The sequence below is a fragment of the Podarcis bocagei genome (genome assembly GCF_964188305.1).
Source record: "Podarcis bocagei genome assembly, chromosome: 5".
In the NCBI taxonomy this organism is placed as follows: domain Eukaryota; kingdom Metazoa; phylum Chordata; class Lepidosauria; order Squamata; family Lacertidae; genus Podarcis; species Podarcis bocagei.
Window position 1 is genome coordinate 52,438,282 of NC_138129.1, and position 26,202 is coordinate 52,464,483.

The 26,202-nt window shown below is 40.8% G+C and overlaps 1 protein-coding gene across 8 annotated transcripts in view; it reads left to right on the forward strand.

The window, feature by feature from the left end:
* The window catches only part of ST3GAL3 (ST3 beta-galactoside alpha-2,3-sialyltransferase 3), a 183,425-nt gene that overhangs the window by 24,452 nt on the left and 132,771 nt on the right, over positions 1–26,202 (forward strand). For 5 of the 8 annotated variants that reach the window (XR_014008460.1, XM_081195244.1, XM_081195245.1 and 2 more), the window contains exon 3: positions 19,539–19,586. The exons of the other annotated variants lie outside the window; for them this stretch is intronic. Coding sequence is in view for 4 of the 5 variants with exons in the window: in XM_081195244.1 (XP_081051370.1) it covers positions 19,539–19,586 (48 nt within the window). In the remaining variant the exon portion in view is untranslated. The remainder of the gene's footprint in view (positions 1–19,538; positions 19,587–26,202) is intronic. 8 annotated transcript variants of the gene reach the window in all.

Here is a 26,202-nt window from a genome sequence, read left to right on the forward strand (position 1 = left end):
CTCTTCCATGCAACCTCACTGCAGCAAAAAGTTGTATCTAGAACTGTATATGCAACACTTGCAACATGTATGTGATCAAGTACAAATTACTTGATGAAATGAGGGGAGTGATAACAGCTCAAGAGCAGCTAGTAAGTCCTAACCAAACCACATGGGATCAAGGAGAGCATGTTTGAAGTTTCTTTCATGCAACAAGGCTTTCCCTTGCATCTGTTCCACTGCAGTCAATTCCACTCCCCTACATGTAAGGGACCCTCTAGGATGGTGGGGGGATGTGACGCGGGGGCTGATCCTGGAGGATAGAGATTGAGGACGCCACCCCACCGCCCTCAGCAGCAGAACTGTATTTTGCTTGTGAAAGAAATCATTTGGATCATAGCCATTATCTTGGATGTGTGGTTCATTTCTTGAAAGGCAGCCTTGGTTTGTTAGGGTGCTATTTATCAGAAGTGACTGTATTCCCACATGGCTGACTAAGCTTTGCTTGTGCTAGTTTTCTTCTAATTGTATTTCAGCTCTTGCAGGCTGAAGCATCATGACTTACACACAGCCTTGTTGGAAGGGGAGCTACATTGTTCTCCTGCAAATAACAAAACTGAATTACTTTAATAACAGGCTTTATTTGCTAAATAACTTGGAGGTTAAGAAGTCTAAAATAGAGGTGTTGGACTAATTATTGTAGTGTTCTTGTCACTAGCCAATTAATTCTTTCAAATAATTTGCAGCTCTCTTATTTTTTAAGAAAGAATTGCCTTGCTGTAAGCTACATTGCTCCCACTTTACACTTTTGAAAGTTTTTGGCAGCTAGTCTCTCTTTCTTTTTGAACATTTGCTTACATTTCGTTATTGAATTAAGCAGAAGTTTAGTCATTCACTAGTTTTGCGGTACACTACCTACTCATATAAAATATAATAAGCCATAAGATGCCAGAAAAGCAATACAGAATGATCATAAAAATGACTGTCTCTTCTTAAGAAAAAATTAAACAACCATAAAGTCCTGTTGGCATAAAAAGGTCTTCAGAAGATGCCTGAACATTAGCAGCAAGGATGCCTGCCAAATCTCGGCTGAAAGAGTACTTGTGGTACTTGTGTACCAACAACCCTAAATCCCTGACTTCTAGCTGCAGCTAGTCAGATTTCTGAAACTAGGGACAACTAACAGCACTCCTCCATATTATCTTGGTGAAGGAGCATGGAATATAGGGCTCATGCTGCCCATGAGATATCCTAGACCCAGATTGTTCAGGTCTTTGTATATTAATACAAAAATATTGAGCTTGGACTGGTAGCCTATGGGCATCCAGTGCAGATGTTTTAGCCAACAGCATGTGACACCTCTGCTGTCTTCCTCTGTTAGCATGCTGCACTAGCTGAAGCTTTTGGACCAAGCCAAAGGGCAGGTCCACATAGAGCATGGGTAGGCAAACTAAGGCCCCGGGGCCGGATATGGCCCAATTGCGTTCTAAATCCGGCCCGCGGACAGTTCAGGAATCAGCATGTTTTTACATAAGTAGAATGTGCCCTTTTATTTAAAATGCATCTCTGGGTTATTTGTGGGGCATAGGAATTTGTTCCTTTTGTCCCCCCTTCAAAATATAGTCTGGCCCCCCCAACAAGGTCTGAGGGACAGTGGACTGTAAAAGTTTCCTAATAGAGCATATTGCAGTACGGCAGTCTCAAGGTTGCTAATACATGGACTGCAGTGGCCAGACTATCCTGATGATGCACATGCAGCTGTTCCTGGAGTACAAGACAAAGCTGGTAAAAGGCATTCCTAGCCACAGAGGTCACTTGGGTATCTAATGACAAAGATGTATTGAGGAATGCCCCCAAGCTACATACCTGCTTCTTCAGAGGGAACACAACCTGTCCAGAACAAGCAATTGGTCTATCTTCAAGACCTTAAATGAAAGCTGATTTTTATTTTTTTACAAAGCTGATCTCTGTGGCTAATACCCAAGTAAGCCATAGTTGGAGTAGGTTTTTTTGAAATCAGTAGATTTCAGTTACTTTAGACCATTGATTTCAGTGGGTCTACTTTGAGTATGTCTCATGTTGGATATGAAAGCCTGCCATTTGCTTTTTCTGTGCTGTGTTGCAGAATCATGGCACACACAGTATCAGTCTCATTAAGCAATCTTTTAAAGCCCTTTGTACTGTGTAGTGGAAAAAGCTCAACGTTCAGTGTCTCAAAGTAGCTATTTGTTACCACTTGAGGGCAGTAGATTTCTTTTTTTGGCATTCTCTAAAAATTCTGTTTAACCCTCATTCCTCCTCTATGGATGGAACAAACAGGTGAAACTCGGAAAATTAGAATATCGTGGAAAAGTTCATTTATTTCAGTAATTCAACTTAAAAGGTGAAACTAATATATGAGATAGACTCATGACATGCAAAGCAATATATGTCAAGCCTTTTGTTTGTTATAATTGTGATATTATGGCATACAGCTAATGAAAACCCCAAATTAACAATCTCAGAAAATTAGAATATTAAATGAAATCAGCAAAACAAGGATTGCAAATAGAGCAATATTGGACCTCTGAGAAGTAGAAGCATGCATATGTACTCAGTACTTGGTTTTCCATCAATTACTGCCTCAGTGTGGCGTGGCATGGATGCTATCAGCCTGTGGCACTGCTGCAGTGTTATGGAAGACCAGAATGCTTCAGTAGCAGCCTTCAGCTCTTCTGCATTGCTCGGTCTCATGTCTCTCATCTTTCTCTTGGCAATGTCCCATAGATTCTCTATGGGATTCAGGTCAGGAGAGTTTGTTGGCCAATCAAGCACAGTAATCCCATGGGCACTGAACCAGGTTTTGGTACTTTTGGTAGTGTGGGCAGGTTGCAAGTCCTGCTGGAAAATGAAGTCAGCATCCTCATAAAGCTTGTCTGTGGAAGGAAGCATGAAGTGCTCCAAAATCTCCTGGTAGACGGCTGCGTTGATCCTGGACTTAATGAAGCACAGTGGAACAACACCAGCTGATGACATAGCTCCCCAAATCAACACAGACTGTGGAAACTTCACACTGGACTTCAAGCATCTGGCATTGTGTGCCCCCCCATTCTTCCTCCAGACTCTGGGTCCTTGGTTTCCAAATGAGATGCAAAAGTTGCTCTCATCAGAAAAGAGGACTTGGGACCACTGAGCAACAGACCAGTTCTTTTTTTCTTCAGCCCAGAGAAGACACTTCTGACGTTGTTTCTTGACAAGAGGAATACGACATTTGAAGCCCATCTCCAGGATCCGTCTGGGTGTGGTGGCTCTTGATGCACTAACTCCAGCCTTAGTCCACTCCTTGTGAAAGTCCCCAACACTTTTGAACGGTCTTTTCCTGACAATCCTCTCCAGGCTGCGGTCATCCCTGCTGCTTGTGCACCTTTTTCTTCCACACTTTTCCCTTCTGCATAACTTTCCATTAATGCGCTTCGATACAGCACTTTGGGAACATCCAACTTCTTCTGCAATTACCTTTTGAGGCTTTCCCTCCTTCTGGAGGGTCTCAGTGATGACTTTCTGAACAACTGTCAGGTCAGCAGCTTTCCCCATGATTGTGCTTCCTACTGAACCAGACTGAGAGACCATTTAAAGGCTCAGGAACCCCTTGCAGGTGTTATGGATTGAATAGCTACTGCACCTTTTCACAATATTCTAATTTTCTGAGATTGTTAATTTGGGGTTTTCATCAGCTGTACCCCATAATCATCACAATAACAAATAAAGGCTTGACATATCTCGCTTTGCATGCCATGAGTCTATCTCATATATTAGTTTCACCTTTTAAGTTGAATTACTGAAATAAATGAAGTTTTCCACGATATTCTGATTTTCCGAGTTTCACCTGTAAATATGTGTGAAGCAGTATGAAATGATGTTCTTTTTGCTTACTTTTCTGCGCTGCAGCTTTGATTACTAATGTAACGTTCTTGCTTTCCTACCTTTGGAATAAAACATCATGACATTATTCTTCTATCTACCTGTCTTTCAGGGACTTTTCAAGATTTTTTTCAGTATTCCAAACTGAAAAGATAAATTGGAGGCAGAGTAGTTTTGAATGACTCCACATTATTATAGTACACATTGCACTTTGCTTTTTAAAGTAATCTGCTTTCCTTTAATGGAACAGAAACATATTTTCTTGTTTCAACCCTGACCACCTCCTGCACATTAAAAAAATGTGCCCCTTCTCCCCCAAATAGTTTTCTTTACTTTGCTACTCCTTGCTTGTGGTAAACTTCAGTTTCCTGAATTACAGTAGGGCCTCAACCTAAACGCTTAATAATCAAAGTACTTACAAACTAAGCTTTTGCCATCACCAGGGATTACGTCCCCCAATCTTTACACTGAAATGTTGTTTTGAATACTGGATGATATGTTTAAAGACCACTGGCTCTCTATTTTGATGCCTTCCTGAGGCCAGAGCCATCTCAGGAGGTGCAAGATGCAAATAGTAATTAGTTCCATTTGACAACCTAGCTATGTTCCTTATTAGGATTTTTTTTCATGGAAACCTTTTACTGCATTTGAAAATGTTCCACTACAGCCCTGGGCTGTTGGTGTTGATCACAGATGTGTTTTGATTTACTTGTGTGGTGGCTGTGGGAGGGCTGGACAGAGACCAGTATGTAACCAGGACAGTTCAACAGCTGGATCTGCTTGCTATTTCTTGAAGATTGTGCTATGTCCACAGTCCTATTAGAGATTTGCTGTGCTTCTGCTTAATCTGGTTTTATTGTTGCTCTTAATCCACACTTTCTATACTTTCCTTATTGGGTAATGTTGGAAATATGTAATGTTTCTTTAAAATTTGTATACATTATTATCAATACTTGAATCCCCAAATAAAAGGAAGAGGTGATAGACTATGTAATAAATAAATGGAATATATATGAAGATTCTCAATACTGAAAAACATAGATACACATTTACTATTTTTGCTTGGCAGCACCAACACTCTGAAATCCCTTGCTTACTGACATTAGGCAGGCACCTTCACTATGTTATTTTCAGTGCCAGCTAAAAACCTTTTTGTTTGGTCAAGCCTACTCAGAAAAGTAAAGCTGTCATGCATTTTCATGTGTAATTTTATTTTATAATGTATATTTCAAACTGCTGATTTGATCTAAGTTTCATAATTTTTTTAGGTTAACTTGTTTTTATCTCTCTCTCCCTAGTAAGCCGTTTAGAAGTTTTTATGATTAAGCGGTATACAAATTACATATTATAAAGTATGTGTGTTGGTTTTGTAGATCTTATTCAAATTATGTGGCATTAAATAATACCCCCCTTTCAAATTTGTGCAAATAGGTTTTGTTGGTTCTAGAATATAAATAAACATCTTATGCTGACTGTTCTTGCAATTGGAATTAAAATGATTTCTGTTTTTGTAAAACTTTTATTATTAGTAACTGGTAAATTAAAGGCAATGATTCTTTAGCTTTGGTAGTTGAGATCTGTTTTGCAAATTCAGAAATTGTGTGCTTCATTTGCTTTGATACATTTTTTTTTAAAGTAACAAATAAAAATTGCCATTTCATTTTTCAAAATACTGAATAACCACAAGATCATCAGTCTTTAATGGGCACTTCAGAAGCTCAGTGAGTAACGTTGGGTACAGTGAGTAACGTTGGGTACAGTGATCTTGAATCTGTATTCAGTAACACTGGGAGTCAAGATTGTGCAAATAGCAGTCCTAAATAATTTCTGAAAAATTAGCAGAAAAGGGGACAGGGCAGCCTGGCAATTTCAGAAATATATTTCAAGGAATGAATGGAGAAACTTTAGGATATGTTCAATTCAGTCTTCAAAATTAAACAGTTATGCAATTCATTGATGGTATGAACAGGAATATCATGAGAAAGGACTTTGTTACATATTTTCTGTTTGTTCTGCAATTGCTGTAAGCAAAAGGCTCTTAACTATAAATGACTTTTTAAATTTAATATGGTTCTAATTTGTTTATTGATGATGATTTGATGCACTTGGTATAAAGCTTTTTTGGTTAGACACTTTGCATATTTTGGGGGATAATCAACCCATGTGTCACTGTCATTGATAGTGTGATACCCAGTTCCCATATTACACTGTCCACATGGAAGAAAGTCTCTTCTGAGTTCAGTGCATATAGTGGTTACTTACAATGTTTCCTGAAATAAACAAGGAATTGGAGCCTGAAAAAGGGCAAATGAGCTCTCTTGTTTAATATATTTATATCCATGCATACTGGACTGTGCATGCTGGGACTCTAACCTCTGCATTCTGGAGTCATATATCTTGGGAGCTTTTATCCAAGAAGCAAATAGATTTAAATAAAAAGGAAAGATGTCCACTTATTTTCCACCCTGACTGCCCACAGAAATCTGGGTTGTTTTACTCTGTTCTCTTTTTTCAATCAGTGTTGTAAGTACTTTACAAATTCAGCATTTGTTTCCAGTTTTCCCCTCCTGAGTCACCCTCAAATGCACTTAAGGTTTTTGCCTCATACTGGCTTAACCAAACAAATAAATATTTGTCATATGGACTTATTCAGTATTAAACAGTTATTGGCATGATTTTCAACTGCTGTCCCAAGTGCATACCTTCAGTTCCTTTAGAGAGTTTATTTACTATACATTAGGCATAAATGCCTGATTGGTAATGAAAGGTAAGAGGAGAAGCCTTGGCAACAAAAGCTTGGAAACTTTTCTTTGAGCCTAAACACAGATTTCAAGTGCCCGTAGCCTGTGATTCTGTGCATACTTAGGAGGATGCACAGATTGTGTCTTGTTTGGAGGGAAACAAAGCACAAGTGCTGGGTTGCATGTATTGCTAATCCATCTGCTCCAGGGTTTGTTTCCCTATTTGACTAAGATCGGAGTCAAGAGGGAGAGCTTGAGCTGCATGTGCCAGTACACAGCTTATGGACAGCATGGTTAAACAAGCCATAGCTTGTGCCTTAGCACTGTATCAAAATGTGGCCCCTGTCATTTCGGAGTTCTTTTTCTGAATTATTCTTAAAGTATTTCTGCCAGAATCAATTATGCTTATTAAATACATTTATTGAAGGCTAAATTCACATGCACAAGGGACGTTTCCGTGTGCTGCGCTGGTGCAGGCTCGCCAGAGCAGCTTTGTCACGCTGGCCACGTGACACGGAAGTGTCTTCGGACAGCGCTGGCTCCTGGGCTCTTAAGCGAGATGAGCGCGCAACCCCAGAGTCGGTCACAACTGGCCTGTACGGGCAGGGGTACCTTTACCTTTACTTTAAATTCACATGCACATAAAGTTGGATGGGCAACTTTTTTGGCCCTGAGGGCCAGAGATAGTGGTGGTAGATCAGGGACCACACACTCATTTGCACACGTACACACAGACACACTCATTCCCCATAACCTTCCCCCTCCCCACCAATGTCTCTCTCTCTCTCTCTCACTCACACACACACACACACACACACACACACACACCAAACACAAACACACTTTTATCTCAGCATGAGAGGAGACATGCAATGGTATTTTTTAAAAAAATCCATATACAGTTGTACCTTGGAAGTCGAACGGAATCCATTCCGGAAGTCCATTCAACTTCCAAAACATTTGGAAACATTGGCTCCTTCAGCTAATCGGAAACCGCAGAAGCCCCATCGGCTTCCAAAAGAATGTTTGAAAACTGGAACACTCACTTCTGGGTTTCGATTGTTTGGGAGCGGGAACGTTTGACTCCCAAGGCGTTTGGGATCCAAGGTATGACTGTATCCCTTTATCTCCCCACTCTACTCCCTATCTCTGGCAAGTGCTTCCTTCTGCTTTCCCTCGTTTGGATTGTCTTTCTCCACTGCAGTGCTGAGTTCCATTCTGATCTTGCTGACTCTTGCTACATCTTGCTGTTGTCTTTCTTCTCTTTTGATCATTGAGTGTGCAAGGTAAAGTGTTGTATAGATGCTCTACCTGGCACATCTATGGTTGGAGGAAGCAAAGAGTAGGGTAGACAGAGGTGGCAACGTTGGCTCAGTTCTGTAAGGGAGGGGTGTTTTCTTTGGTTGTGTTTTTTTAAGTAATGGGTGGTTAGCAAAAGTGAAGTTGCTTTGGTGGCAGGGACGGTACCAAATGCAGCTGTGGCCATGGCAAATTTAGTGGCAGAGGCGGTGGGTAAATTTGACAGCAGTAGAAAACTGAGAGGCATCCAGCTGGCCACATGGGGCAGGGGGACAACTATACGTAGCTTGTGTTTTGCTCTTTGTGGTGTAAATGTATTATATATTTTTATTGGGGATATTCAGGATGATGTGTCGCCTTCTGGATTGTTCACATATTTGATGGGTTCATTTTTAGAGAAGTCATGGGACTATCCCAGAGTTATCGTGACCTTTTGTCATGGATGAATGTATACTGGGAAGGAATATATTTTATATTGACACTTGGCAGAAACAAGCATTTCAGAAATAGGGATCCTTTAAATAGAAATATGTACTCCATGTTCCTTCACTTTCACTCATCTTTTTGTGTGAATAGTACAGGAGTTTGTTTTCAAAACCTGCCTACTTGATTATGGATGTAAAATCCAGATTTCTTTGGAATTACCCATTTCTGAGTAAGGTGAACACTCAGCTCTGAATAAAGATACTCTGCTTAATGAAAACAGATAGTGATTTTCAGCAAATCTGCTCTTGAAAGTTCAAGAAATTTCAAACTGCTAATCTTAAGCAGTGTTACTGGACTCTTGCTCCATGACCTCAAAGCCACTTTGCACATATGTACACTGAAAATTATTTACATACATGTAACATTGGTTACATTGTGCCAGGGAGTTGGAGATTTAGCCACTGTTCCTTGCCACATGTAGATTTGATAGGAAATGTCCTGGCTCCCACCCAACACATACAGACAGAAGTTATTACTTGCATGTAAGAAATAGATATTTATTCTGGCAAAGTAATGTTACTGACTTGTCATGATTCAGGAGTTCAGGAGCAGGGCAAGAAGTTCAGAACTAGGTCGAAGGTGATGAAGATGTCCCATCAAGGTTCCACTTTCCTCCTGCCAAGCTTTTAAAGACAAGGCATGGCATGTTCCCTTGTGAGATTCTCTCACTTGTGGGAATGCCAAAATTGAAAACTCATGCTCTCTCAAGACAAGAGGGTCTGATCTCACCAAAGGGGGTGCTTCGTTCTAGGCAACAAGATTGCACCTTCCTATTCTGATTCTGCTTTAGTTGTTGCTGTCTCCGGTTCAGCCTCCCTCCTCAGCTGATCAAAATCCTCTCTAGCCTCCACTGAGGCTCAGCATTCCACAGGAATGTCAGCGGGGAGAGCCATCATCTCTGCTCCCCTTTCCAAAGGTTGGGGTAGAAAGATGAGCTCCCCATCTTCTCCAACCTACGTTCCTACAATTCAGCCCCTGCTTCCCATTTCTTCCTTATTTCTCGGAATCTACCAACTCAAACCTGATCCGGACAGTGCTGCAGGACTCATGACAGCAAAGAATGCATGATGTGGCCCTAAAACTAAGTGTAAAAGGAAAGTAAGTAAGAGTTTTGTCCAACTAAATAATTACACATGTGGAATGACTTCTCGCACAATGGAACTTTCCTGCTTTCCCCCCATATACTCCCAAGAGTTGGGGAACTCCCAGACCTGATCTGGGGGTGCCTGGGGAGGGGAGAGGTAGAAGAAGTTCCATTTTATATGTGGAAGTCCTTCCACTTGTGCTCAGTGATTTAGTCGGGCACAACCCTAAGTAGCGACATTTAAAAAATGAAGGACATTAGCAAATGTTGGATATTCAGTGAATTTTTAAAAGCAGTTCCTTCATGCAATTAGTTTTTCTCTTTCTTCTCTATAGTTAACGGGGGGAAATATAATTGTTCATAAAGTTTACATAGGTTAGGTCTGGCAAAGGCGAACAACTTCATAGCCCAGTTGCAGGACTAAATGAAATGAGAAACCAACTTGATAGGCGGCAGTGTACCTCTTAGAAGCTGTTGCATGCTTTAAAGTTTCATATTTACTTTTATGCTCCTCCCAGCAATATATTTTGCTTATTGTCAAAGAGGACTTCTGCCTGCTTAACACTAATACAGTATTCAGGGTTAGAGACTTAAGTGAAAATTGAGAGGAAAGGACTTCAGAACTGAATATTGAACATAAAAGACCTGCTTCTGAAGTTAATTATTTGCTCACCCAAGAACAAACATTTCACATAAGGGTTAAATCCAGCATTTCCACAAGCAAAATTCTGCTCCTGGGATGCTTCTGCTGGCAAATAATTTTCATGGTTTCCCCGTATAGTTGTGGGGACACTCTGGAACAGTGTGGGAGATGGTGAGGAGGCTGCAAAAGAAAAGTTGTCTATGAAAATGGCCTGTCCCCATTCCCCCCAGTGGGAGTCTTTGCTGGATTGCAGTCCCATCCATGAACAGAAGGAGCCCTTCTGTTCATAGAAAGGCAATTCAGGATCCAGTCCGATGTTAGTTGGCTTTGTGTGTACCAGTTGCATAAATGTGTTCCAGATTAGGTTTGCCTCTACATAGACATCTTATAGTCTAAATTCATTGTGATGATGTCACTTCATTCCAAGAGATTAAAGCCCACTAATGTTACCCTCGGAATATTTATGTTGGAGAGTGTGCCCTATGAGAAATTGATGTTTTATAGCTTTTGAAGGCAAAAAGAGAGCAAGTGCGTAGCTATTTGTTCCTTATGCCAGTAGAGGGCACTGCTGCTATATATTATTGCATTTGGAATCCGTGATGACAAGTTGAAACCTGTGAAAAATTGCATAGAGCAGTTGGGGAGTGGGCTTGCAGCCCTTGCTATAAAGTTGTTGGAGCCTTCCTATTCCCTTCTGTTAGCTTGAAAGTGGATTCCCATATGGATCTAGAAAGCTGTCTTGGACATTGTGTGACTGAGCTTTCTAGTCTTCTAAGGGAGGCTCCCCTTTGAAGGGACATAAATAGCTTTTGTGAGGATGGGTAGACTTCTGGTAGCTGTAAGGGTTTGATGTGCTAGAGTAAGCCAAACCCTCAAGCCTCTGTACTTGCTACATTTGCTCGTTAGAATTGTATCTTGCTTGTGCCCACTTCTCTTTCTGCTTGCCTCTTTATGTGCCACTAATATGCCTCCTGTGCACACCAGTGGAGGCATAGTAAGCAAGTGGAATCGTGCAGCTCCCACCCCAATGCATTAGTGCAATTTCAAATAATGCTCAAATTAAGAGTGAAACCCCCGGTTGCAAGGCTCTGTGTTCGGGGCTGAATCACCAGATGCTCTAACATGTACTGTCAGGCATCTTTTTGTTTTGAGAAATGAACAATCCTCTACATGTTTATTCCGAAGAAATATCATAGGTTTTAAAGGGGCTTACTTCTAGGTAAACAGGTACAGGATTGCAGCATTAGTCAATAATGTTTGTTTCATAATTTGAAAATAGTGTAAGGGATAATGAATATGCTTATAGATTTAGATTCCTGCAAACTGTCAACATATTCAAAAGAATCGTTTGGAAATATTAATTCAGTATTCCATTTGATCTTAATGCTCAGTTTTTATATTCCCACACCTAGTAGAATTATCTGTTGTTTCTCTCCTTCTTTCTCTACTTTTTTTAAAAAATAAAAATATACATTTAGAACTACATTCTGCCCAACATTACTGTCAGTGAAGAGCAGTATATCTTTGTCACACATGCCCCCAAAGGGATGCTTTCCAGAAGAGATTCCCTTTCAGCCTTGAGCTGACTTGGAAATCTTTTAACTACAGAAACTTTTCAATGAAAATTGAATTGAAGAGGGAAGGCAGCTGCTTCATAATACCAAGATTAATAAAATAACTGCTACCATTTATGAGGTGCTCTGGTACTGGAAATAGCCCAGTAAACCGACATAACTGTAAGCTTGCCAATCCCATGAGAGCATGATACCTTGCCTCTGTGCCTGACATTAACAGGTGGGTGGAAATATTCCAAGAAGTGGTTGGGAGGAAATGACAGATACCTTCCCAGGTCTGCCTTTTTCCAGGGTTTTGAGCAAGAATTCATGGCTAAACTGTGTGGGCAGTTCCTATTTCTGAAGGGTTATTCATGAGAGGTTTAGTGACAGGTTTGACTAGAGAAATAGAAGTGTTATTTATACTGAATCACAAGAGATGCTCTGTGAAGGTGTATGGTCAAATAAACAATACGGAACTCTCAATTCTTGTAGGGCTTTCGTGGTTTTATTGAGCTTCTTCTGTGACCTCTTTGTCTTCAAACATCTCTTAGTTCATTTGTGATGAATATGTGTGTGTGTTTGTATGCACACTTATTCATTTATAAGATTTCTTACCTACCCTTCACCATAAAGTCCTAAGGTGGGTGACAGCACTGAAATATACAATTATAGAACCAAAGAAAAACCATCACAATGATAAAATACATAAAACCATTCAAATATGGAATGGAAGAGTATAAATTATGCAAAAGAGGTAGGCACCACAAAACAAAATAACTTAACTGTCAAATGCAAGAGTAATGATATGCAGCTTCAGCTTTCAACATTCTGTGCATTGAAGACGCTAGATGCACATACATGTGTGACCTTTCAGTAAGTGGGTGGGACCAACAAACCTGTCAAATGTCTTTCCTGTGAAGATCTCATGCTCAGTTTGCCTATAAGCCTCATGCTATTGCAAATCTCTGCTGGAACAGAACACCCTATTAATATACTGTTGATTGGATAGATGGTGGTTGCTACCAAGTGAAGCTGACACTTCCCCCTGCTTATTGGGGCTTATACAGGAACTCTGCAACATGAACAGCTGATGTAGAAGAGACTTGGTGACTTACCGCACGGCTTCCAGATATTTGTTGCTAATCCTCATGGTACTCTGATCAGATAAAACATTTCTCTGCATTTACACTTCTGGATGACATAGGATGTTATTCTTCTCATTAGATCATGTCTTTCCCAAGTGCTAATTTGAAAGGCCACATTGTGGTTTGGTTTTCATACTCAGTATGGTGCAAGGAATGTGGTTCTTTTTGAAAATGTTCCAGCTCTATTTGTCTAGGGCTGGAGTAGTTTGCTTCCTTGTCATCTGCTCTTGTTTAATAGTCTCACAGCCATGCTGCTTACAGAGCTGACTGGTAACTCGCAGAGCCTGGTCTCTGGCTTTTTTAAAATGTCCAAACTTTTCCCATGAAGCAGATCCTTTTCTGCTCTGAGATCATGCTCCCATTTGTGGGAATTTTCTTTCATTTGAGTTTCTTGGCCTCTTGTCAGAGCTGCAGTGGGCTTGCTTAGTTTTTCAGCTTGGAAGCTTTCAAACCAAGTATCTCTGTCAAACGACCTTTAAGCCAAGGAGGACAGCTCTGACCCTGAACTTTAGCCCTGAACTGTGGCTTTTTTATTCCTAAAATGCAAGTGTCTTGATTTGTGGATCTGTTTTTACTTTATTATTTATTACACTATAGGTCACAGGGTTTATGGAAGCACAAGTCTAATCTGTTTGTAATTTTTAGTTTAGAAATATTGCATGCTGCTTTTGGTCTCTGTATGTCATGCCTTTTTTTCTTCTGCAAAGTATGTTCACTCCCAGCTTGGGGCAATGATCATGTAAGGCAGCGGAGGGCCAGGAACATCTTACAACTTGCAGTTCAAAGTTACAGCTGTTGTGAGTCAGCCAGCCAAGGCCTGCATCCATGAGGGCAATAGTAGAAAACCAGAGGCATTGACTGGATCTGTTCAGTGTCAGCTTTCATTGAATAAATGTCTTGTTGAAGCCCTTGTAATGAAGAGAGAAGTGGGGCACTGCCACTTCAGACAGAAAGGGTGTCTGGGAGAGCTCTTAGTCACCAGATAGTTTAGTTTATCTCCCGTGTTTCGCTCTTCTTTCTTGTGCTTCAGTCTTGGCTGCTGCTTGTTCATATTGTCAGCGGAATTGAGACAGGCAAGCTTTATCTGTGTAAAGTTGTCAAGAATGAAATCGCTGACAATTTTCTAGGCAGCTGAGCCAGAAGATTTTAAGTTTTGGGAGATTTTGGCTGCAAAAATCCTTTCTGAGAAACTGAGAAGCATTGTTGCCTTTATGGGAAGAACGTTCATTTGAGAGATGCCTGGCATTGTCAAAGTTTAAGGAAAATCTTCCTTGATTCATAGGGGACTATTAAATTTGGGATAAACATTACTATTTTAAGAGGTTGATGTTTGATCTGCTTTTGTACTTGACAAAGGGATCTAATGATTTCATATCTCCTCTTTGGGCATATCTATAAGAAATCTGTAGTACACATATGCAACATGCACATTTGCATGTTTATTTAATTTGCTTTCACTCCTTGTGCTTTCCTTCCTCACCTTTTACAGTTCACAGAATCACATATTTTATTTCTATATAACTTGCAACTACTGCTTACATTTCAAAAACTAGTTATAAACCATTTGTGATTCTGCATAAACCTGATTTGGAATAATTGCCATGGGTATCCAAAGAATTAAAAAAATATTACATTGAACAAACAGTTGCAAGATGGTTCTTTACTTCATTCACAAGGGTCCTAGGAAGCCCAGGCCTTACCAACTGAATTGGCTGAGCATCTTTTGGGTTCTGGAACACATACCAATAAACAGTTAAAATTATTGTTCTTTATCAGCCAGTTTGAGATGCAATACCTCAGTGAATCTTCTCTGTTTACCTGTATATTATTTCAGGCAAAGATGGAATGAATGAACCAGGCTGTACAGGGAACTTTAAAAAAGAAGAATGAGTTCTCACATATGTATGTTTGTGTGTGCAGATGTAGGCATGACCCGTGTATCTCACTTTGTGGGAAGAGCATCATGTGGTAACTATAAGAGATGTATTTTGCTAGATGACAGCTCTTGGATTTTTAGAAATGAGTTTTTAAACTCTGAATTTTAAAACTCTGTTTGTGAATTCAAAAACTTTTTTTTAAAAATGGGACAATATGAGTTTTCATGCTTTCTTTAGAGCATGGGTAGGCAAACTAAGGCCCAGGGGCCGGATTCGGCCCAATCGTCTTCTGAATCTGGCCTGCAGAAGGTCCAGGAATCAGCATATTTTTACATGAGTAGAATGTGTCTTTTTATTTAAAATGCATCTCTGGGTTATTAGTGGGACCTGCCTGGTGTTTTTACATGAGTAGAAGGTGTGCTTTTATTTAAAATGCATCTCTGGGTTATTAGTGGGGCCTGCCTGGTGTTTTTGCATGAGTAGAAGGTGTGCTTTTATTTAAAATGCATCTCTAGGTTATTTGTGAGGCATAGGAATTCGTTCATCCCCCCCACATATAGTCCGCCCCCCCCCACAAGGTCTGACAGACAGTAGACTGGCTCCCTGCTGAAAAAGTTTGCTGACCCCTGCTTTAGAGCCTTCAGGGTCTCCTTGGATGGCTGCCATCTTTTGTTGGCGAAGCAGTTTTGTGAGCTTGCAAAAACCTGGTGTTGTGTTTTTTTTTTTTTGCAGGGGTTACCCTTCAAAGGAGGCTTTCTGTTTCCAAGTAAGGAACATGCTAGAATAGCTTTCACCAATCTCACAGTGTCTATGTGCGTGTGAGTATACACAGTAAATTTAGGTTGAAGCAACTCTGCATCTTTATAAACTTAATGACTCCCATCTTTCAATGCATTTTTAACATAAAAGAATTGCTTTAGGTCCATATGCTTCTCAGTTGGGCCTCACAGGCGCACCTCCAATTTTTGTGGTCCATGGGGGTAATTTAGTGAAACACACACAGCGTAAGACTTTGTAAAGCAATCTCATTTTAAGGAGGTAGTTTATTAAAGTAGAAAATCCAGAATTTATTGGAAATGCTTTTTACAATCAGATGTTTCCGGCTGCTGGATCCTGTTGCTGCTTTCCTTCAGTAAAGGGAATAAAAATGCACCATGGGCCCCTTTCTCCTGTCAGTTTGGACAGGCAACCTGACTGAGGCTCAGTCCATAAGTTAACTTGCTAGTAGCTTCCAGTCCCCCTGTTTCAATTCTGCCATGTCCCTCTTTTCAAAAACATAATACATGGTATACTTCAGTGGGTTTGTGAGTGTGTGTGTGTGTGTGTGTGTGTGAGAGAGAGAGAGAGAGAGAGAGAGAGAGAGAGAGAGAGAGAGAGAACACAGAGCACTGGATTGTGTCAGCAGGCCCTATCCTCATAAACAGAACAGATCCTGTGTGTGTACAGTTTGTATGTATGTAGAATCTGGCAGGGATTGCTCTCCAGTACCTGTACTAGCATGGTTTGCTCCCTGATTATGTTGCCTCAAAAGGGCTGTTGTTTCTGCACCTTTGCAGAGTTGTCACTGCAGTTTGTAAGTCATCTCACATTCCTGAGCGCTGCAAAAGTATGGCTGATGGAATACTTGGAAAGGTTTTATTTGTTTCTGCACATTGTGTGGCTGCTTGTGCTTTTGTAAGTTTTATGTAACGTGGAATAGAGAAATTGGAATTGAATGAACTTTGGACCATACCTGAGCAAATGATTAAAGTATCTACATCCCTGTTAGATGTTAAGACTCTCTTAACAGGTTGCCTTTTTATTTCTCTTGAAAGCAGAGTACTATGAACAGTAGAATAAATAAAGGAACAGTTCCACCTGATGACAATGTGAATAAATAATTTTGTAGCATGAGTTTCAGTGCAGTTGGCAGCGTTCAGTTCATTTTGAACAAAGGTCCATAAATGTGGTAATAACTCTGGAGGAGGTGTGGGTGACTGCCAAAAAGCCCTGAGTGGCTGGTGCAGGGCATTCATAGTCCAGACAAATAAGAAGCACCAAAGCAAGACAGGATGCTCAGTAGTTGATGGAATTCCACATTATTATTATTTTCAGATACGAATCTGAACAAGGGTCCTGAAACTGATGGGTGCAGTCCACTGACTGGCTGGGTGCTTTTGTGTGGGTGTGTATTGAGCAACCCCAAACTGGCTCTAAGCCTGGGAACAAGAAGAATAAGCCTTCCTTGTGAACTGTTAGTAGCTAGAGCAGTTCCTCATAGCTCCTACTATTGGAGTGGGGGAAGAAAAGGGGTAATGCATATATGGTGTGGTGTCCCCATGCAATTTTAATAGGAAGTGGTTATATTAGGCTGCAGGGACCAGTGAAGTGGACAAAGCTACCTCTTGACAGATTACTGCATACATTTTCTTGACTATGCTGTAATAACTATCTTTACTACCAGCTAGCTTACTACGTACGTGTGTGTGTGTGTCTGTGTCTGTGTCTGTGTTTATCCTTTTAATAGTGGGGTGTCAGTGAATGGATAAAATATTGTGGTCCTATCGCTGCAAAAGAAACAAAACATACATGGAAAATTGTTACATGTGATTTTGATAAATGTATTCTGAGGGACTCAAATTTCAGATTGGAAAAGCAGACTTAATAAAGACTTTTAACAGCAATCTCAATATTCAATTTTCTCATTGTGTTCAGGAATTAACTGTTGCTAGTTGGATGTTTGCTTTTCATTATTTTCCATATCAACTGCCTTTATTTGGAAAGGGCCATTTGTTTCAGGTTGTTACTGTACCAATGATGTATGCAGAATTGGTTCTGTGTGAAGGAGAAGTTTCTCTGATCAACACATTTGCACAATAATACATAAGTAACTTCTAGACGTTAACAGCTAGAATTCTTCCTAATGTTCTCACTTGTGAATTAAAGCTTTATTTTGTGCTGCTAATAATGCCTTGTTTGGTGTAACACAGTTAAAAAGCTGTGTGTATGCATATGCATTTCCTGTATATGCTTCAATCGTAGTATTTCTGTGAACTAAATCCAACTTGGAATGGAGAAGGGGATCTGGCAGTAGACTTAGCATTGACTGCGTGAAATAGCAGGGCACTTTTCCAGGAAGCAACACATCATGTGTTAATCATGCTTTTTAAAGAATTTATTCACAGATAATGATGTGTGTATAGGAGTTCTAGGAATAGCCACAATCTAGTTAATGTTGTGTCAAGTGGGCTCTACGTCTAGAGCAGATATGCATGATAGATGTTGAGACTACAAAAAGTATTACTTCATTGCATTGAGTTTGTGAATTACAACGTGAGGTTGGAGAAACTACCTTGATCAGTAGGAGCTACTAGCTGGAATTTTGTTCTTTGATCTTGTGATCTTATTTTTGAGATGGAATCAAAATATCGAACACCTTACCTAACACTGACCTGATTTGCATGCAACACTGAATAAATTTTGGTTTAGTGTGTATGAGCAAATGTTTGGATTCCCAGATCGAAGATTGTGCTCCTCCTTTGGTCCTCCTGCTGCTACACTATCTGGGGCTAAGCTATGGTTTGGTTCTGCATTAGGTGAATGTACCAGTTTTGATAATACATTTCTTCATTGTTGTCCAGTGTGTACACTTCTTTAAAGGAGCCACCAGATTAGTGTTGGTCCATCACTATGTTTGGCTTGGGATTACCTGCGGTATGTAATACAAAAACTGCATCAATCTTTTATTAAACTTCAAGTATCTCTGCAGGGCCTGTGGTTTATTTTGTGATTCTCAGAACTCTTTCCGATACAGCATACAATCTGTATATACAAGTCTAAACCTTCAGAATAAAAATGGTTTATTGCTAAACATGATTCTGCTGAAATCATTATTCCTTTGGACACAGAATATGTCCAAATGGCTTGAGGGATATTGCAAGGAAAAAGAAAGTGGGAAATGAGTCATAAAACATAGAATATATTGGGATCTAAGTCAAACTTGGGAAAATTCACATAATAAAAGTGTCCATCCCTTCCCTCCCAGCTTCCATCCACTGTTGTTGTGGGTTCCTTCTGGTTTTAGGTTTCACCATGTTGCTTGCCCTTTTTGGGAAATAGGGAATTATGCATGATCTTGAATTTTATCAGTTGAATTCTGTATCTGTCAACTGGCTTCCACAATCTTTCTCTCCATGATCTCTCTATTACATTGTGAAGTTAAACCATGGACAGTGTTGAAACAAAATGTCCTTAGACTCAAGAGACCATATAATTCCAGTAGTGATTTTAACAGCTATGCTTGTGGTGGCATTTGGTCTTAATGCACATGTTATCTCTAACATAGTCCTTGCTTCTCTTTCATATGTATTAGATACCTTCTTTTACTCACATGATGGAATGTAGCACATGGGTATTCTATGACACAGTAATTTGCTAACCTGTTTGACTAGTGCACTTCATTCTCTCTGTCACAGCATAGGAATAACTCAGAAAAGAAACTTCAAGACATTTGAATAATAATTATGAGGCATTAGTAGCTCCTCAAAGGCAGCATGAAGCTTGCTCCCTACTGAATTTCTGCTGTGGGACAAAAATTAGGTTCTTTTAGGATTGCCTACCTGCTTCCTGGAAGGAATATAATTCTGGGCCAGAAGTATTTTTAATGTTTTTCTCCAGTGTGATTGATCAGCTGCACATGTAGCACAAAAAATGCCGTGGTTAGAATTTCTTTGCTGAATGTGTAGCCAGTACACTGATTTTATTGAGGAAGAGGAAATAGGAGCCTCTTGTAAACAAGTAATGGATTTATATGACAAGGGAAAAATGAACTTGTACTCTTGTGTTACAGATTCAGTGGTTCTTTCCTCTGACTCCGTTGGACGTTCAATAGGCTCAGGTACAACAATCCCTCCCCCTCCCTTCCCCCTCTCATAAAAAGACTGCCATTTAATTTATATGTGACAGCCATGTTGGGAGGCAGAGAAGAGGCTGTCAAGCCTAGTTCAGGATTACCCTTCAAAGTAGCCCTTGAAAGAATTCTAGCAGATAAACTCTCTGTCTTCAAAAGGGAATTACTTAAAATTACTTTGTGCCATGGCAACTCAAAGCCACTTAGAGTGGAACTGCTTGTTTCCTTGTGTTGCATTTTTAGTGCTTCAGTTGTGAATTTGACTAAGCATTTGTTCTAAGTGGCAGACACATTAGATGCAGGGTGATACTATAGGACTTTATTCAAGCGATAGGGAGCCTGCTGCCTCTGGATATTACTGGACTTCAGCTTCCATTAGCCCTATCTAGCATGATCAATGGTCAGAGATGATGGAAGTTTAGTTCAACAAAATCTAGAGTGCCACAGATTCCCCATTCCTGCTTTATTGTGCTCCTTGCCACCTCTCCACATTCCTCAAATCAGCTGACCTGTTGATTGCACAACGGATCCACATTGCACAAATGGTATTCCTCCATTCCCAGATGATATCCTGCCTTGTCATGCCATTTGGTGGAAAGGCTGGATATAAATTTAACTAAGGATAATGATAATATTTTTTTCTAGGCAGAGGGTTTAGTTGCATCTAATGTATAAATGTGGGACACGGGTGGCGCTGTGGGTAAAACCTCAGCGCCTAGGACTTGCCGATTGCATGGTCGGCGGTTCGAATCCCCGCGGCGGGGTGCGCTCCCGCTGCTCGGTCCCAGCGCCTGCCAACCTAGCAGTTCAAAAGCACCCCCGGGTGCAAGTAGATAAATAGGGACTGCTTACTAGCAGGAAGGTAAACGGCATTTCTGTGTGTGCTGCGCTGGCTCGCCAGAGCAGCTTTGTCACGCTGGCTACGTGACCCGGAAGTCACGGACAGCGCTGGCTCCCGGCCTTTAGAGTGAGATGAGCGCACAACCCTAGAGTCTGTCAAGACTGGCCCGTACGGGCAGGGGTACCTTTACCTTTACCTTTAATGTATAAATACACATGCACAGCTTACCACCACCCTAACCATACAGTGGATTGTACACTAATTGGAGAAAAATACTCTTCCAAAAGAGAGTTCAGTTAAATAGATCACTTCTCCATTTTTGGGAAGAAATCCTGTTGAGGAATCTGTTCAGGAGGGAAGATGAAGGTATGCAAAGTTTTAAATGTGGAGTTTTAGCAATGTTTGTTGAGACATACGGAGTTTATGAGCCAGGGAGAAACTTCATTTTGCCTTTCGATTGTAACTGAACTTTATAATCTTACAAATTGGAGCCTAAAAACAAATTCTGTCCCTTGGGCCACTTCAGGTCACCTATGAACCAGCACTGCATAGAGTGTACCTTCGGAGTGCTATTACTAGGATGGATCAGTGTTCTGGCTCATAGCTTTCTACCACAACACAAGTTCTGATATTCTGTTAAGGGCACGTACTCTGCAATGTGCGTTTCTGGAAGAGGAAGGGTAGGAAATTTCTCATTGTCCAGATTTTGTTGCAGTCCTAAAGAGGTGTGATGCCCCCAATAAAAGAAGCTTTGTTCCCCTCCCCTTTAAAAACTAGCCTCGTCCCACCCTCTCCCATTAAAAGCTGTTTTCAGGATTTCTAATTGTACTCTGGGAAGAATGTTTGCTGCCTTCCAACATGGTCCCAGGCTCCTGCCTGCACAATAATCAAGCACAGCTTGCTGCCTAACACTAATAGCAAAGCCTTGTTGAAAGGGTGCTGAGTTACTAACCTCAGATGGGGGTCTTTTAAAAAGCACAGGCTGCTTCCTGCTCTTCTTGCTTCATTCTTGAGAATGTGATCCTAAAGGCTGGTTGGGCAAGGGTGCATGATCTTGCTCACAGATTGCCCAGCTTTGCTTGAAGAAGGGAAATATCATTAAGTTTTAAAGAGATCCAGTTTAGTACTTGCAGATACTGTTGCGCTAGTATCTCTGTGTGGGGCAAACATCATGAGGTGTTAGAAGACAATAAAAAGGGGGGGATCAGTTCCTCTGTCTGCCTCAACAAAATTTGATTATTCAGTCTTTATACTAAAGTAGCCAGCCATGGAGAGAAAGCTTGGAACCAGTTACAGTTTGTTAAACAGCTGCATGTTAAAGTTAAGAGCTTTGGCTTTTTTGTGCTTCGAGCTCTGCCTACTAGAGAAAAAGCAGCTATGTAATAAGTTTGAGTTGTGTGGTCTGTTGCTGGACTGAGGGATAGCTTTCCTTGTTAAAACAGGAAGGAGAGAGAGAAAATCCACATCTCTTGTGCCTCTGTCATCTCTCCCATCACATCTTGCTGCAAACCTGGGAACAGGCAAAGCTAAGAGAGAACCTGTCGCTATTCCACGCATTCCAACCATTCCTAGTAGGTACTGCTTCAGGTTGGGGAGAGAAAGGGGGGAAATCAAATGATACACACACTAAAGAAAAAATATTCTTCAAGGGTTGGAAACTTGCAGTAGGTGACTTGGGAGTGGGTAGGTGCTTCCTCTGCTCATTGGGGCTCGGTTTGGATGATTTTAAATTTAAATTCCAGCTGTGTAGTTTTCCAATTATATGAATACATAATAACTCTGAATTTGCTCATAGTTCATGTTTACATCTATTTTTTCCTACCCTCATTTTCCGTTTTTACCTTCTGATTGATTCCTAGATTCTAAACAACTGAAACCAGAAATTTCTGTGACTGTATGAAATCCCTTCTACATTCATGACACCAGGTGTTTTAAATGGAAAGTTGCATTAAACAACTTATAATGTCTTCTGTGTTCTTAAAAGTAAACTTAAAATAGGGTATCTGAGGGTGCATATTCATCTTTGAAAAATACCTTGCTATCTGAAAAAACACCTGTTTCCACATGAACCAATCCATGTGTTATGATATGCTTTGGAGTCTCTTTACTAGCAGGCTGTACAATCAGAGATAATAATAATAATAATAATTTATTATTTATACCCCGCCCATCTGGCTGGGTTTCCCCAGCCACTCTGGGCGGCTTCCAAAAGAAGGCTGGCGGTGGGAAGAAAAGCCCTTGTCCCCCCCCCCCCCAGCCTTCAGAAGAGGTCGGGGGACAGACTGTCCCCGGACCTGGTCTGAAGGCGGTTTCCATAGGAACGCATTGATTGATTTTCAGTGCATTCCTATGGGAAACCGTGCTTCGCAAGACGAAAAACTCGCAAGAAGAAAAAACTTGCAGAACGAATTAATTTCGTCTTGCGAGGCACCGCTGTAATTAAATGCAAGTAATATGAATATTCAATGCGATAGATGTGCTGTCTCCCATCTTCAAATTAATAGATGTGCTGCAGAACACTCGAATGAGGTTCATGAACCGTTGTTGGTCCATGGTGTAATCCAAAACATCTGGAGAGTACCAGGTTGGAGAAGGATGTGTTATGTGTTGCTTTGACATTTTGTATGTGTAGGAAGGACTTTGTGGCTATTTAAAGTACTTCTCAGGTAGCCTCTATTAGGGAATCTAGTTCATAGCATACTGAAAAAGCAGGCCCTCTTACACCCCAGGGCATCAATTGAGGTGGTGAGGAAGTTGCAACACATTTGTGCTTCCAGTCACATGGCTTCTCACTTTGAAGTTTTGGGTCGGACCTCTAGTCATTGTTCTGATTTTATGCCCCTATTAATTTTTCCAATCTTCTTTCTAGTGCCATATGTCCCTGAAGATGTGAAGTTGCTTGATGGCATAACTTGTGCATTACACATGTTCCTTCCTTTTCCATACCAGTTTTTATGACCAACGACTCTACCTTTTCTTATCTTCTGTTGACTTCTGCCTTTCTACTCCAATATACATCTGGCCCCTTTTCACAGGAGTCTCTGTAGACTAGAACCTCTGGGGATAGGGAAGGATGCCTTTTGCTCTGAAAAAGCACCAGCCTACCTTCAAAGCCTAAATGGTCATCTGTATGTGTTGAACCATTTTCTTGTGGGATTATTTCTGCTGTGTAGGAGACAGTTAGATTTAGAGCTTATCCAGATATTTGAAGTCCTGGATGTTTTCCTTTTCCCTAGTCCCAGTGCAGTGAGCGCTCTAATCTGTCCAAATATAATGGATGAGTGTGTAAGGTAGCTTATTTGCAGAGGGATAGCCTGTTTGCTGTCTTTTTCCCCCCCTGACAAAAATTAATGGAGCACTGGAGATGTGCATTTCAGCCACGGAGAAGGGCGTATATTTTTAGAACAATCTAAAAAATGGCAGACATTGATGTTGGAGGCTGTTTTTATGGATAGCTTCAAGCAGGGGTTGGCAGACCACAGGCTTGATAGATCTTTGTTTTTTAGTAGAACCATGAGAACCACCAGCTACATGCAGGTGCAAAATGGGGGCACAAGCAGGCTTCTGCAATCTGCACACTTCTCATTTAAGGCCTCTGAGCAGAGCAATTTGGTTTCAGGCCTAGAACTGATCTCTTGGTCATTTCACATTCAAATCTAGTCCTGGATACCCCTCAAGTTGTCTTTCTCTCAGTAACTTGAATTTCTAAAGGGTGTGTGTGTGGACTTTTAATGGCTTCTGTTGTTCAATATCTAGCAGTTAATTCCACCCCTGATAAATCACCTCAAGATTTGTCTGTGGATCCTGATCTGCCTTCTGCCTATCTCTGACTCACAGGACACACGAGTCAAGAAACTAGTCAATAACTTTATTAACTCTCTCAAAATAACAGAACAGGCACAGACGGTTCCTGCTACTAGTGCCACCTGGTGATTTAACTATACTGTGACACTGTCCACAGAAGTGACTAGAATTTTGATGTTGTCTTACTTTTTTTTTAGCACTACTTAGCTATACAGCGAGGGGACGCAGCCTCAGAAGTTTTGCGGGAGGGGAGTTATTATAATGCTAACCTTTTTAAAAGGCCACATAATGGAGCAAATACTTGAGGGTGTGTGTTTGTGTCTTGGCATTGTTGACATCAAACTTGCTATGCATTATGTGCCCTTGTGAATGTTTGAAGTACTGTTCTTAATTGCATTAAACCCAATAACTTTTCCATGTGACATTATATTGTGTTCTAGAAAATTCAGTGTCTCTGAAACAGACACACTTTGTTGATGGACGATGTCTGGATCACATGCAACGAAAGAACAAGAGTTGAAGAGTTATATTCAGTTTTGATAAATGGATAACTTTGAAAGGCCAGTTATGATTTCCAAGAATTGATTAATCTTCACAAAAGAATAAACTTCAGCAAAGAGCAAATCAATTTTGAAGGAGCGTTATCTTATATAATTATAATTATTGAAAAAAATATTAGGGATGTAGATTTGATCTAAGCATCTAAACTGGTATTATCAACAATTGATAGTAAAATAAAACTACCAAAGAGCACTTAGTGTCTATTTAAAATGAGAATCATGTCCCACTCTGCTATTCCTCTTCATTGTGTGTGGCTGTATAATTGCATTTGTCATCTACATGCTGACATACTACATACTTTCAACCACAGTATTTAGAATTTGACAATTGACTGGTTTAGTGTTCTTTGCCCACAATGTAAAAGATTCCATGATTCAATGAAACAGAGTGTGTCATGGCTAATCTGCTGTTTACTACCCTTGGTCTTATGCGGTTAGAAACTTGAATTGCATAATGCAAAGGCCACCAAAATAAATAATTCTGGATTTCAGGGTCTGGAATCCTGAATCAGAAAACTGTCTTTACCACTATCAGTGCCCCGGAGGGATACTATTAGAGGACCATGAATGATCTGTCTATTTTTTGTTACCAGATGCAAGAAACAAGCTTGTGTTAATGAAGCAAATGAGCTAATGTTTTCATCTGCCCTCATCTCTCCCTGTAGGGTTAGGGAAATGGATTGCTACAATTAGAGGACTCTTACAATTCTTGAGATAGTTCTATTTCTCAAACCTGTTCTGACATCTTTCTGTCTTGCTTATGTATTACTTCTGGAGGAGGACCTGCTCTTGGGTAGGGCTGATACTAGGCAGCATCATCTAATATTTCCTAGGGGGAAACCTCCACGAGAGCTTAGCTTCCACATCATGTCTTTCCTGAGGGCATTTCTCAGTCTCATCTAATATTTCTTTGACTTGGGTGAAAGATTTCTGAGAGTGACATTTGGAGCTTTTTGCTCTGGGGTTAAGCCTGTAGGGTTGCCATAATTTGAAGAGCAAAAAAGAGGACACATTTGCCAACTTCTACTTTTAACTATGGGACGCGGGTGGCGCTGTGGGTAAAACCTCAGTGCCTAGGACCTGCCGATCGTATGGTCGGCGGTTCGAATCCCCGCGGCGGGGTGAGCTCCCGTCGTTCGGTCCCAGCTCCTGCCCACCTAGCAGTTCGAAAGCACCCCTAAGTGCAAGTAGATAAATAGGGACCGCTTTATAGCGGGAAGGTAAACGGCGTTTCCGTGTGATGCGCTGGTGCTGGCTCGCCAGAGCAGCTTCGTCACGCTGGCCACGTGACCCGGAAGTGTCCTCGGATAGCCCTGGCTACTGGCCTCTTAAGCGAGATGAGCACGCAACCCCAGAGTCGGTCATGACTGGCCCATTCGGGCAGGGGTACCTTTACCTT